The 14,751-nt window shown below is 41.6% G+C and overlaps 2 protein-coding genes across 2 annotated transcripts in view; one reads left to right on the top strand and one right to left on the bottom strand.

Moving 5' to 3' along the window:
* The window catches only part of NT5DC1 (5'-nucleotidase domain containing 1), a 159,447-nt gene that overhangs the window by 137,064 nt on the left and 7,632 nt on the right, over positions 1–14,751 (bottom strand). Inside the window, exon 6 of the mRNA XM_081905692.1 lies at positions 14,047–14,128. Coding sequence (XP_081761818.1) covers positions 14,047–14,128 — 82 coding nt within the window. The remainder of the gene's footprint in view (positions 1–14,046; positions 14,129–14,751) is intronic.
* Positions 1,938–11,783, top strand: COL10A1 (collagen type X alpha 1 chain). The gene is made up of 3 exons (XM_081905694.1): positions 1,938–2,008; positions 2,516–2,675; positions 9,348–11,783. Exons 1-3 carry the CDS (start codon positions 2,003–2,005, stop codon positions 11,210–11,212), a joined length of 2,031 nt encoding a protein of 676 aa, XP_081761820.1. The 5' UTR covers positions 1,938–2,002; the 3' UTR covers positions 11,213–11,783.

The following is a 14,751-nucleotide window of genomic DNA, read 5'->3' on the forward strand; positions in this document are numbered from 1 at the left end:
CACTGTACTGGCATGAACAGCCCAAACCTTTCAGTTTCTTTGTAATGTAAATAGGCAACAAGTAGCAGATTCAGGATACAGTTTGTTGCCATACTGACCCTTTATGCGAGTAGCTACAGTAGCTGCAATTACACCAATGCCAAGTAACTGATGAATGGCAGACTGTGATTGCTGCAGTTAGCACAGACCCCCTGCCATCCACCAAGTGTCATGTTTGCACATGGGCCTATCTACAGAGACCCCATTGCATGTAGCCCATTGTATCTGTAACCACATTTTTGTGGACCCCATTGTATCTGTAACTACATATTTGATGAGCTGAAATCACAGTTTGAGCTCACACGTGTAAACTTTTTTATCAAAAGTGGCATCTAGTGCGTGCCAGGTGCACCAAGGGGAAAAGATCAGCTGTAGCAATAATAATATCCATACTATTTAGTGGGGAAACAAATCTCTGATTCAGAATGGGTAAGAATGTTCATAATAAACTATAGAGAACCAGAACTACTAATGCAGGCCAACTGCAAAGATAAAGGATTATCCATACCCCAAAGCATGTAGCACAAGGTTGTTGTTGTTGTGTGTGTGTGCGCGCGCGCAAAGGACATTAACTAAAATAAGGTCATATTTCAAGTTCATATGGGCACTTAAATGTGTACATGAAACTCCTGGCACACAACATGTTCCCTCCAGTAAAGGAAATCCACACCTGGAATGGAACACATACATGAAACTACTTCCTCCATCAAAATGGAAGGTGCAGTGCTTCCAAGCAGCACACATCAGAGTTCTGATGCTCAAAAGAAATGTTCTATCAATTATGTGCAGTTGCACACATAAACATTAGGTTTACCCGGCTTCCATGATTTAGAATGGTTGTTGCTGTTGTTTCTGCAACCAAAAGCTGATGGAGGAAACAGAGGAAGGCACAGGAGGAGGGGAGGAATGGAAGCATTTTTTAAAATAATTTTTTTGCAGCCGGGTAAGATAGAAACTGGCTCTGTTCAACTTAAAGCTGAGATCCTCAAGACAGTGAATCATCTGGCAGGAGATTCTGGGTGGTATTAAATGAAATAAAAGTGCTAGTACAAGGATTACTGTTAGCACAACGGGACTTCCCCCATCTCTTCCCCACTCTAACACCATGTGCTATCCCCAAATCTACTCCTGGGGTTGGGGGGGGGGAATCCCAGAACTGATTTAGGGAATGTGCGGAGGAAGTAGAGGAGGGAAATATTCTGTTCTACAATAAATAAACCCTGTGCTGATGGAATTAGAGACTAAGTGCTACATTGAATGCAGTCCTCTGCACTTGGCTTAGTACTTCGCTAATTATTTGCAATGTTCACTTTTCTTTTTCTTTTACTCTCTCTTTCAAAGAGTCTAAATTCGAGGGTTGTTTTTTTCAAAAGCAGTACATGGGTTTTTGCAAGTAGGGAAAGGAATTAGAGAAACTCTGAGCAGTTCTGGCTTATCTCTAACTTGTGGCGTAGGCCTATGTACAGAGAGAACATACATTTTGTGACCCTTGCACATTTAGTGAAGCCCTCACACATTTAGTAGGATTGCTTGCCAAAACAGCCAAGTGAAGAAATCTAGTCTTAGCATGGCTTACCCATTTCTTTGAAAATTTCAATAGGAAAAATAAAAGTTTGCCCTTTTCTATTTCAACTCATGTATTTTCTTACAAGATGACCTGTCTGAGTCCCAGTACAATAAAAGCAAATTCATGAACAGGGAATGGCATCTAAAATAATATTAATAAAAAAAAATCCAACCTGACACAACATCCCTGGCCAAGAAAACTTTCCACCATAATTAGCACTTTCCTGGTTTGAAGGCGGGGCTACAACAGAGTGCAACTTCATGTCAGAAGGCACAAACAGTATAAATAAGTCAGAATGATGCTTGGAACAGCAGCTTCTGCTCTGCACACCTGTGGCAGCAGGACACATGAGGCAAGACTGAAGTCTGCTTTACTGCACATTTGTAATCCTACAACATGCCGGTATGCTGCAATTCCATCTGGCTTGGTTTACAAATACATTTAAGTGGGACAGAGGTTTAGAGGTGCTCATTAATGGCACTTGAGGGTATTCTGGTTACAGTTACTGCAGAAGGCTTGCTTGTTGCAGATGCATAAGCTTCTGATGGCTACAGCTCCTGACACAGGAAGACCTAGTTTCTTCTTTTGGAAATTTTAAAAAGACTTGTAGGCATGTAATATTTCAGTACCTAGAAGCTATGTTATTTTCACAGACACACACACAAACACTTTTATAGATCACGCCACATGCTGTAGGGAAGGCTGATAATGCAATAAGATGTGACCAGATCTGACACCCAGAATGGCTTCTGATTCAACTTTTTAAACTAAATGATGTCATTTTAACACATGTGTATCATTGAATCCACAAGCCTGGAAAAGTGTTGAAGCAGAATGCTGTGGGTATGTTTTTATTACAACTCAGTTTTCTGTTATAAGAACTATATTGTACCTTTTTCTTCAATACAGAGTGGATTTGGGAATATGAAGTTACAAATATCTTTTCTGCTGCTGCTTCTCTCCGTGAACATTGTCTACAGCACTGTCTATTATCCTGAACGCTTTAAGGTGCAGCCTAGTGAATCAATGAAAGGGCCTGCTTTCCTACCTTTCGGTGTGAAAAGCCAAGGTAAGTAATGCTTCCTTTAAAAAAAATATGGATAGCCTGTAGTTTTGTTCAACATGTTAATTACAGTATATTGGAAATTAAGATAGCTATGATTTTGTAACTGTTGTTTACACGTACAAAAGGATTAGTTCTGTGAATAAAGGTAAACAGGTTTTATTTAAGATATTTACTAAAATTATCACTGAAGCACTAGCTGCCTAAGGAAAAACAACAGCTGTTCACCTGGTTTATAATGTAAGAGTTGTTCTACGTAACAGAGTCCTGGGAACTGTACTACTTCAGTAAACACAGGGGGGATAGCATGCGTGAAAGCTCTCTGTATAAGATGCTTTCAGCGTAATACACTAAAAAGTAGAATGTCAGAGAGAGAAATCTCCAATGTAGATATACTAGCTTTCCATGAGAAATTAGGTTTATCTTATAAGAGGAAAATGTTCAAATCTAATACCACCCACTTGAATTTTGAATTGGTTCACCCTAGGAAGACTGGACCATGTGGCTTTTCTGAGCTTTACATTTACAGATCAATATGGATACAAAGCTAGTATGAATGACTAAGAGACCTACAACCGACAACGCATACCCAGAAGCAAGATTGTAAACAGGGCTACTCTAGATTATACATATTGTAGCATAAATTTATATATTTTAAAATATTTAGATGCTACCATTCAGAGGTTCAAGGGAGAACACAATAAATACACAAGTATTAAAAAGAACAGAACTTAGTATTAGAATTAAAAGATCTACCTGTAAGAACAGCCTTATCAAATATACTAGATACGTTGTCAGGATATATCCCACCATGCAAAATATTAACCATGTCAATCATTACTAAACCTTGACAGACGTTCTAGAAATTCATAGCCGTGAGTTTCATTCATTCAGTTCTTCTTGGTGAGATCTGCTTGTGCTTACACCCATACATGTAAGTGGCTCTGTGGTTAGGCTGGGGCAATGTGCAGTGGCAATTAAAGTGGTATAAAACCAGCGTAAACAGACATAGGTGTATAGCTACACCTTCCCAGGAATCTTGTTTATTTGATTCAAAAATCCTATTGGCTACAATACACTGAATAATCAAATTCAGAGTAGCTATGCTATTACAAGATATTAAATTGCAGACAAGAATGAGAAAGAATTAAAGCAATTATTTTGGCAGGTTTTACAGATGCAGAATATTGCTTTCTTAACTCTTGAACTGTAATTCCAAGCTCACTTAGGGTTGCTTCACCAGATGCATGCTCTGCTTCTTAGAACGGCAATCATATTATGTAAGGCAGGGATGGGGAACCTGGGGCCCTCCAGAAATTGCTGAGACTCCCTTCAGCCCCAGCCAGAATGACCCACAGACAAGGAAGATGGCGTCAATGTCCAGCAGCATCTGATGGATCACAGGTTCCTCATACCTTATTTAACGCCAGAGTTTCAGTACATGGACTTTGATGTCCAAATGTCTTACTTTGCAAGTGTCTTGTTCTGCTATGCATGCATGAATTGGGAAGTGGATATATAATCAATCTGTGTCAGAAATGTAGGCCCGGGACTCATATTACCCTTGTGGCATGGGAAGCACTATGATATTGCTTTCTCCCATATTGCCAGGATCACATGAGAACCATTGAGCTGCAGGGAAGGAGATTTACCCTGTGGCTCCTCCCACTCCAGTATCAACCTTTAGGAAACTGGATTAACTCTGGTACGAAGAAGAGCCTCAAAGGTGGCTCCTCCCAGACTGACTGCTTCTTACCTGGTGACACAGATACAAGCAGTACTTCTGCTGGCATAATGTTAAGAGCCTAGCCTAGATGTGTGAAGTGCCACTTTCTTGGAAAAATATCCAGCCGAAATGAATAACATTCTCTTCCTTATAAGTATACTTATAAGGCTTATGTTCCTTTAAATATTGCTGTGACTTGACAGTATTTTCTTATCTGTGGCATTAAATGTGTCTGTGTAGACACACAATATTAGTGGCTTTGTGATGGAAAGAGTCTATTTAATTACACAGCTCATCAGTCGAAATGTATTAAGTCAAGTGGGAGGAAAAGTTGACCCTTTGCAGCAATTGCATTAATTAACAATAAATAAATAAGTGGGACATTTCCACTTTTAGTGCTATTAAATTCCTGTCTGAAGGCATGCCCACTGAAAAACTTGAGAACTGAGTGTTTTATTATTGGACAGCTTTATAATGTAACTGATACTCAGATGTTGTTAGCCGAAGAAACTTCAGTAATAATATCCCCACTTATACATATGGGGGATTTAATGACAATTTAGGTATTCAGGGTCACTAGGCTTCCCTATAGAACAGTGAACTTCACACATCAGAGATAGCAGTCCTGCTTTTGACTCTGTAAGGACTCATACCACAATGATAAATAGCTGATTCAAGACTCCTTGAGTTTGCAGAATGTTACTCACTCTGAATATTTAAAGGATTTAAGAATTAAGTAGAAGTTAGTGGAAAGACTCTTTACATTCTAGCTAATGGATCTATACAGAGACATCTTCAAAAGAGATGAGCTATATTCAACAGATAAAAATGACCAGGCTCTGATGCTGAGAATTTTTAAGATGCTCTCTAGAGTAGTCTACAGACCCTCAAGGAAAACTCATAGGTGTTTACCAACATCATGCTGAGACAGAAGTTGACTCTGCTAGCCCATGGACTTTTTCACCCATCATCTTTCCCAGCAAATCCATCCTTTCTAATTTGCTAGAGCAAATTAGCTGAACAGGATAATGAGAAACAAAAGCCTCTCTGCCAGTGGCGACTTCTTCTTTCTCAGGGTGTCGTCAGGCCAAATGCCTCTGAGCTTTTCTCAAGTGTCAATCAGAGCCTGGGTAGCTTCTGTTACAGAGGCTATAATGTGTGGCCAGTCTCCAATAATGTTTTTAAGTCTGGTAGATATTCAATAAAACATATGTTCTAGTGAATGAAGCTCTTTCATTCAATTTGCTGCCCTAGGAGAATCCATCAAATTAAGCATCATTTGTGAGAATAGGACTACAAACACACAGATCAGATTTAGGCAATCTGGATTCCTCAAAGTATTCAGATATTGACTGAATTGATCCTAAACCTGTTCCACAATGCTCCCTGCTGTACAAAAACCAGAAAGCATTAAATGAACATTTTAGCCTTAATGGTACCTCACATGTACTTAGCACTTTGCAAGGGGAAACTATTGACAGGCTTTCTGGCTTCCTACTCACTTAACCCCGAACAGCCTCTTTGAGGTTCACTCTTGCCAACAGAGCTGCTTGGCTCCTTTACTTACTAGTTGATCAGTGGCTTACTTCTGCCTTCATTGTCATACTTCTTTCTTACACTTGGTTATTCTCAACTCTCTGTGTGTTTTGAACTATCAGATAAACCCATGTCACAAGGTGTTTTCAGATGTAGGTTGACATGGAAGTGACCAAATAATGTAAAATGTATGGGGGGAAATTCTACATTATCACAGACACATAGCTAATGCATGCTGATTGTTAAATTGTCCTTCCTAATACTGAACCACCAAAGTTTTGCAAAGCTGATCAAATTTATATTCCTCGGCATGTTTGTTTATCGCTTTTATCCATGGAGAATGCAATATCTTAATTGTGAGGCTGTCCCCCTTTCCCAGCAAATAAATAATAGCTGATATAATTCATACAAACTAATCTGACAAACTTTTACAAACTTAAGAGTTATTTGCATTTCTAATGGTCCCAGTGATCACCATAGTACTGGACTTTGTGATCAGAGGTCTCTCCTGTTCCACAGTATTTCAACTGACACCTTCATTAGCTAATCAAGATTTGTTTTCAGTTTTAAGCTCCATACCCTCTGCTATTATCTGCAACTATGAACAAGGTGGTTTAAACTATGCAAGTTATGGCACTAGAAAAATTAAAACTTCTAAACTTTTATTTTATTTTATTCTAATCCGTTTTATTTTATTTTATTTAAAAAACAACAACCCTGCTTATGTTACAATACTTTGTTTTAATGAGTATCTCCTATGGCTGCACAAAATTCTGCCTGCTCCCAGAGGAAGAAATAGAAAAGGGTTATTACGCAAGAAATTAAATTCCTTTACATGATTTGCTATGGTTAACATATGGTTGAATGGCTCCATCTGCTGGTTTCTAGAACACCATGCAATCATCTAGTTCAGTGTTTCACAAACCTCCCCCGCCCCTGCACAGACCACTTGGAAACTGCTAACCACTTACCGTAATGACTTTTCTGCCTGTTGTAGCACTTGTAATGCTACGAGTGTAGCACTGTGCTAGATGTCATATTCTTAATTTTATTTTTATTGCCGCTTTTGTTTCGCATACGTTGTCATTACAGATTGAATTGCAATACAGTAAGATACATACTGTTGAACCACAAATCCCCAGATGCAACAGACTACCAGAATAAAGCTCATAGACCACTGGGGATTCATGAACCATAGTTTGGGAGCCCCGATCTAGTTGCTTAAACATAGCTTTTGCAGCTGCAGTTCTAAAACTACTGAGGAATAGTCCCACTAAAGTCAGCCAAGCTCAGGTTTTCTTATGTAATACTATAGTTTCAATCTATTAATAGAAGCAATTTTCTGCAGTGTAGGCAGCAACCCTATAAACACAACTCTGAGGTTGTAATGATAAAACTAGATTTCATATCTGAAGTTTTCATGAATAGACATTAAATCCTCTGCCTCCTTACTTCTTCTGTGAGTAAGCTACAAAGAACACATTGGGATTTACGTCTGAGTAAACATGTATAGGATTGTTTTGCATGTTGATTCATTTGTTCTGGATTGCATATGGCTCCCACCCTTTAACCTCACAAATTATTGGTTTTTCCAGTCAGCAGGACATGAGAAATCTGACATTATGGAGCTTATAGGACCCGCCTTCTTTCTTTACACCAGTTAAGGTCTCTTAGAAAAGAGACATTTAATTTCCTGAATTCTTTCTTCCTAGAAAATACAATCCCTCCTCCCCACATTTGTCCTCACATTTCTCTGGGCAAAAAGATCCCTATCAGGCAACCAAGAAACATGTGTAATTTAAAAATTGTTGTCAGGGTTTCTGGGAGAGAGGAGGAGATGACAGAGGAGACGGAGAGCGAGTGGGAGGAGGGGCAGAAGGATGAGGAAGAAGATGACGGAATTCTAAGGGAATCCACGAGTCTGAGCAGCGAGTCAGAGGATTCTCAAAAGGGGGTTACCTTAATCAAGCAAAAGGGAGGAGAAGGGAGAAGCGGAGAGGAGCCCAGTGGAAGACAGACGCAGCAAGAGGCGTCTCAGCTGGAACGGAGTAAAGGGGGTGGAGTCGTCAGCCTCTCGGAGGGAGCAGGATTAGGAGAGAACAGAGAAAGGGGGTTGGAGCAAGGTGTTCAGCCGGAAAGGGTGGAGAGCAGAACAAAGGGTGGTGTAGCGGTCGAAAGAAGGGTCAGGAGCAACGTACGCGCGCCAAGTTCAAACGTAGAGGCGCGCGGAAGTGGAGAGAGCTCAGGGGAGGAGCCCGGCCCCAAAGCCAGAAGGAGGGGGGAAGAGGCGGCAGAGGATTCAGCCTCAGGCGAGTCACGGAGAGAGGGAACCCAGGGGGGCAGGAAGACCCTGCGGAAAAGAAAGGAGAGGAAGAGGTGGTCTAGAGCCAGGCTATTAAGTTGGTGTGGAAGAGGGGAGGAGTCAGAGGGGACTTCAGCGGTCTAACGTGACAGACGTACGGCCACAATGCTGAACTGTATGAGAAGCAGAAATCTTCAATAAACTTTTCCTGTAAATAAACTGCAACGGAGTGAGGTCTCTTGTGAGCTGGGACCCATCCTGGGTGGCCGTGACAATTGTGAATGTGCTTTTGTTGCTCTAGATTTTGTTTCTTGGGAAAAACTATCAACAAGCTTAATCCACAATAAATATTTCACATATTATGGAAGAACTTTCTAAAATATGAATAGTCCATAAAAATGATGAACAGGTGGCAAACCTAGGTGTACCCACATTTGCCACAACAAAGCATTTAAAAGTATAATTCCTGGAAGGCACCAGGATGGGGAAGGCTGGACTAATCCTAGGAATATTAACCAGGAATTGTAGGGGGAAATGGTGTTAAAGAACAGCAACTCAGAGAGATGACAGCAAGCAGAACTGAAAGATGACCATAGACTTCAGCCCCAGTATTCATATTATTCTGCCAGATTGGAAGATGATTCAGTATGATTTCTATGCTATCATCCTCCCCATACCCAGCATTAGACAATTTTCCAAAGGGTTGATGTTGGCATGGACACAACCTGTGGCATGCAGTTGAGGGCTTCCCAAATTGCTCTGGTGATATGGGAAAGCAGTACTGTACTACTGTAGCAACTCCACTAGCTAAACATGAACCCTGGACCTTGAGGAAGTAGAAAGGGAGGTTCAGGCAGATGCATATCATACATTTAAAGCACTTTCAATGCACATGACTTCCCCCTAAGAATCCTGGGAACTGTAGTTTGTCAAGGGTTCTGGGAATTTTAGCTCATTGAGGGTAAAACTGGTTATTATGAGGAACACCATCTCTGATTCTATCTGAATTAGTGATTACAGGTTTTTAAAGACTTTTTTTTTAATCCTGTCTGCTATTTCTTGAGTCACTTAATTCCTGGAACTTACTAATGTATTATTATTATTATTGCTTTAGTTGTCCAGGCAAGGGGTGATCAAGGCCCTTCTGGTCCAGCAGGCCCTCCTGGTCCAAGAGGACTCCCAGGCCCTGCAGGGGCTCCAGGAAAACCAGGATATGGAAGCCAAGGACCTCAAGGGCCACCGGGACCCCCAGGACCCCCAGGACCTTCAACCGTTGGAAAGCCAGGCCTGCCAGGTTTACAAGGAAGGCCAGGGGAAAGAGGACTAACTGGTGAAAAAGGAGATATGGGCCCCGCCGGTCTCCCAGGGCCAAGAGGTCCCCCAGGGGCCCCTGGAATTCCTGGCCCAGCTGGGATATCTGTTGCTGGAAAACAAGGGCTGCCAGGGCCACAAGGACTAAGGGGTGCCCCGGGAGAGAAAGGTGAGCCAGGCATTCCTGGTATCAATGGACAGAAGGGTGAGAGCGGATATGGGGCTCCAGGTCGCCCAGGTGAAAGAGGTCTGCCGGGGCCACAGGGACCTTCAGGCCCTCCAGGACCAGCAGGGGTAGGAAAGCCTGGGGAAAGAGGATTTCCAGGTGAGCCAGGTATTAAAGGGGAGCGGGGTTTTCCAGGCACCTCTGGTCCCATTGGCGCCCCAGGTCCACAAGGCTCTCGTGGGGAACGTGGAGAACCAGGAGTAGGAAAACCTGGCCCAAGTGGACCACCAGGAATACCAGGGATCCCTGGAGCAAAAGGACTTCCAGGTCCCTCTGGCCTTCCTGGGCCTTCTGGTCTCCCAGGATTTGGAAAACCAGGGTTGCCAGGGATGAAGGGACAGAGAGGACCTGAAGGTCTCCCTGGTGCCCCAGGAGAAAAGGGAGAACAAGGACCAGCTGGTGCTCCAGGTGAACCAGGGCCACTCGGACCACCTGGGAATGCAGGCCCTCAAGGGCTCAGAGGTGCAGCAGGTGAAAATGGCCTCCCTGGACTCAAGGGTGAGAGAGGCCCTGCAGGTCCAGCAGGATTCCCAGGTGTTAAAGGGGAGAGGGGTCTACCAGGACAGCAGGGGAAATCAGGATACCCAGGGGAGCCAGGACTTACTGGCCCAAAAGGACAAGCAGGTTTGCCAGGTCCAAAAGGGGATGCAGGGCATGCTGGGCAACCTGGCCTACCTGGCCCAATGGGATCACCAGGACCTAAGGGAGTGGCAGGATTCAATGGTGAACCAGGCCCTAGAGGACCGCCAGGAATACCAGGTACAAAAGGACCAATTGGTCCCCCAGGTATTCCAGGATTCCCTGGCAGTAAAGGGGAAACGGGTGCACCAGGATTACCAGGCCCAGCTGGTATTGCTGCAAAGGGTTTAGATGGGCCTATGGGACCCCCAGGACCACCAGGCCCCAAAGGCCACAATGGACAGCCTGGTTTGCCAGGTCCTCCAGGTCCACCTGGGCCTCCTGGAGAAGCAGTAATCCCAGGAGGCCAGGCCCTGGCCGGAATACCTGTTATGAAAGCTGGTGAAGTGCAAGGTCTAACTGGCATCCCGGTGTCAGCTTTCACTGCCACTCTTTCCAAAGCTTACCCTGCATCAGCTGCCCCTATCAGATTTGATAAGATCTTGTACAACAGACAACAGCACTACGACCCCAGGTCAGGGATCTTCACTTGCAGGATACCAGGACTTTACTACTTTGCTTACCACGTGCATGTGAAAGGGTCACATGTTTGGGTAGGCCTGTACAAAAATGGCTCACCCATCATGTACACCTTTGATGAGTACAAGAAAGGCTACCTCGATCAGGCTTCTGGTAGTGCTGTTATTGAGCTCATGGAAAATGATCAAGTCTGGTTGCAGCTGCCCAACAATGAATCGAACGGCCTGTTCTCTTCAGAGTATGTTCACTCCTCCTTCTCAGGTTTCTTATTTGCACAAATATAACATTCTGCCACCTCCAAAATGTAGTATCTTAGTATTTGTGTTTCTACTTGTAGATGTCCAGAGGAGACTAGCTGAAGAAAGTGTGAACTCAAAATTAAATTTCAAAGGCAAATGCTACTTTATATTTATCTTAGGTACTGTTTTAAAAAGACATTTTAAAGAAGGGGTCGGGAGTCTGTGGCTCTCCAGAATGTTGCCAGATTCCAACTCCCATTAACTCCAGCTAATTGTCAGAGATGATAGGAGATGTAGTCCAACAACATTTGGAGGGCCATATGTTCCTCACTCCTATATTAAAGGGTGATGTTCACAAACTATAATTGTATTTCAGTGTAATACTCAACAATGTATTTAACCTGCCCAAACACTGAGAAATCCCAGTTGTAATTGCCAAGATTAGATCTTTAAAATTGTAATGCTATGGGGTCTTATCATTCACAGAAGTGTAGAAAAGAAGCATTTCTAAAGATCTAATGCTTCCATCCTAACACTACTTACTCTTTAATAATCTGATTAATGATACTGGTTTAAATGAATTTATTTCCCCCTTGAAGTAGATTCAAAAACAATTTTCACAGTTAAAAGAGGCTGAACTCATACGTGAAAGACACTACGGCTACAAAGTTATTTCTTTCAAAATTAGAGAGGCTAGCTTATCACAGAAGTGTATTTTGGGTAGGAGTTCACTGGCAAGCTCATATACAAACCCTGCGATTATCACTCACAAATCTAATGTGAAACTACTATAATTAGTCATTAGGAATGATAAAGATTGTCACATTGGTTAATTAGTTAACAATGTGTTAAGTTCTATAAGATAAAATTAAATATAAGGTGCTACAGACTAACTGGAATATTCTGAATAAAATTAGTTTAGCATGGTTAGGTTGTGTCAAAAGTCTCTTCCAAAAGAAAATATTCATTCAAATGCTTTTAAATAGTCTCCTCTCCCTTAAATACATTATGGCACTGAGAGAATGATAAGTGACAGTGGAGAGGGAAGTATTATTTAAGTTTATTAGTTTTACACTATGGTGCTTGTACAATTATTCACTTATTGTACCAACATGAGACCAGTTACCTTTTTAAATGTTAATATTTCACCCACACTAAGTTCTTGATTACGTTTTTTTTGTCTGTGTGAAATAAAAATAAATGGTCTTTATTATATTCATTTGACACCAGCATTTTACACTTTGTTCTAAAAATGTCTAGTTGTATTTGTCAAACGTGATTTTTAAAAGCTGTATTAATAAAAAAGTGAAACCTATTTCTGTTTTGCTTGCCATTATTTAGTACTTTTAAAATTGTTTCTTGGAATCATGGGGTTGTGGCAAAGTCATTGCTATTTTCCCAAATGACTAGACTGACCAAAAAAATGTACATGATATACATTTTTTAAAAAATAAAAATTTTACCTGATAATTTGTTCTATTAAAAAAATATGAGTGGGGCTTTTAGCTACCAGCTACATGACTGCACTGAAAGCAAAACAAGCCTATCTCTATCTCAAAGGATGCACAAAAAAAAAATCCTTCCAGTAGCACCTTAAAGACCAACTAAGTTAGTTCTTGGTATGAGCTTTCGTGTGCATGCACACTTCTTCAGATACGCATGCACACGAAAGCTCATACCAAGAACTAACTTAGTTGGTCTTTAAGGTGCTACTGGAAGGAATTTTTTTTGTTTTGACTATGGCAGACCAACACGGCTACCTATCTGTAACTCAAAGGATGCAAGTGCTGTAAGGGGAATCTTGAAGTCAAAGGTACTACTATCCCAGTACATTGTGGCCTAAGTCTTTTAAGCCATCATCTTGATTCACAGAACTTCAAAGGAAGGAGGAAAATCTGCCATGGAGATATAGACCCGCAGGTACAAGGCTACGTACAGGTTTTAAGTATAGAAATACAGATACAACTCCCTGTCAGCACTGTGCAAAGCTTCAGCATCAATCTCTGAATATAATTTATCATATTGTTACATTTTTGGGGGAAACCTGCCCTCAGAAGTGAATTCTGAAATGAGGGTCGGGGTGGGAGACACCTGTAATAAATAGAAAGCAGGTAGTCTAGGGATGTCCCTTCTCCCTGTTCACGGTCCACTTAAAAGTCTGGAAGAAGCTATATATGACAGTTACCTCCGGCAAATTTTTCACACACACATCCAGTCAGATTCTGTACATCTTACAGCATGATATGCTTGAAGAGCCATTCCCGCCTCCATGCCATATCATGGGTGAGGAACTCTTGCAGGGCCTCCTGGAACAGACATCCCTCAGAAATGAGAAACAGGCCTGGCATTAAAAACACTGGGTGTTTCCAGCCCCTTAACAACATTGCTGCATGTATTGCTCTGCAGTGAGCTTGACCCTGGTTGGGTTTTAAGCTGGAAACAGACATTCAGAGCGAAACAGAAATTTCCACTGCTGTGTGAGGGCATGAGGTGGGCATTTGCAAGGGAGAAAAAGGAATGGACAGATCAATGTCTCAGGCAAATGTAGAACCGGGAAACACATTTTTGTCGCCAAGCCTCTTGTTCCATTCTTAGATGTAAATCTTCCAAGTACAAGTATAACCCTAACTTAACATCACTTAACTATGAATCGATAACTTGGAAGACTTTCATCAGTATAGAAGTGACTTTTAGTGCACTTCTATGCAATGGTTATAGTTCAGTCAAGCTAACCATATATATGGTATTGAATGGGCACATTCAACACTCAGACTACTAACTGCCAGGAACTGTCAGATACACAAAGAATAGCTGCTTTGTTGTTGTTGTTGTTGTTGTTGTTATAAAAATACCCATCATATGACAATGAATTTGCTTACCTTTAAAAGCTGAAGTCTTATAATTATGCTGTATGGCAGCAACCATATCCTTCCAAAAGTCATACTTTCGCCTAGGACTATGCTGTAAGCAAGAAAAAAAAACAAGAAATCCTTTGAGCTTCCTCAATTAAAAGTCACTCCAAATTTTAACAGAACAATCACTGTGAGTTTCATAAATTGGTGATTTCAAAGGGAACTTGCAGCAACAGCAAAAATGTAGCTTGACGAGCTCATGTTCAAAGGCCAGGCAGCAATGCTCTCTTCTATGATTTTTTGTTTCATTCCCCCACCCCTGGTTGAGTTACAATACCTCCAAAGCAAATGGCTGTACTTTGCCTGAAGGCCTCTGAATTTTGGAACTCCTTGCCACAAGGAAAATATGGTGGCAAATAATTTAGCAATTTCCAAAAATGGATGAGACACCAGTAGAACATTATTTCTGTAACTGCCAGCTGATTATTCCAAACTTTGCCTCCATCTTGGGGTGAAATTTTTGAGAGCCACTTGTATAGTCTATTCTGTCATCTCATTCTGCCGTGTGTGTATAGTTCATGCCTGAGAAAGGGACATGGATGGGGATTTAGATAGGAGTTACAACACAGCTCAGGTTTTAACTCACACTGAAAGGCAACGTCTTGTTTCCTTATCTGTTAACAACCTATCATGAATAAAAATGCAATAATTAATCTTGCGATACTGAAATAT

The sequence above is a fragment of the Podarcis melisellensis genome (assembly GCF_964234715.1).
Source record: "Podarcis melisellensis genome assembly, chromosome: 3".
In the NCBI taxonomy this organism is placed as follows: domain Eukaryota; kingdom Metazoa; phylum Chordata; class Lepidosauria; order Squamata; family Lacertidae; genus Podarcis; species Podarcis melisellensis.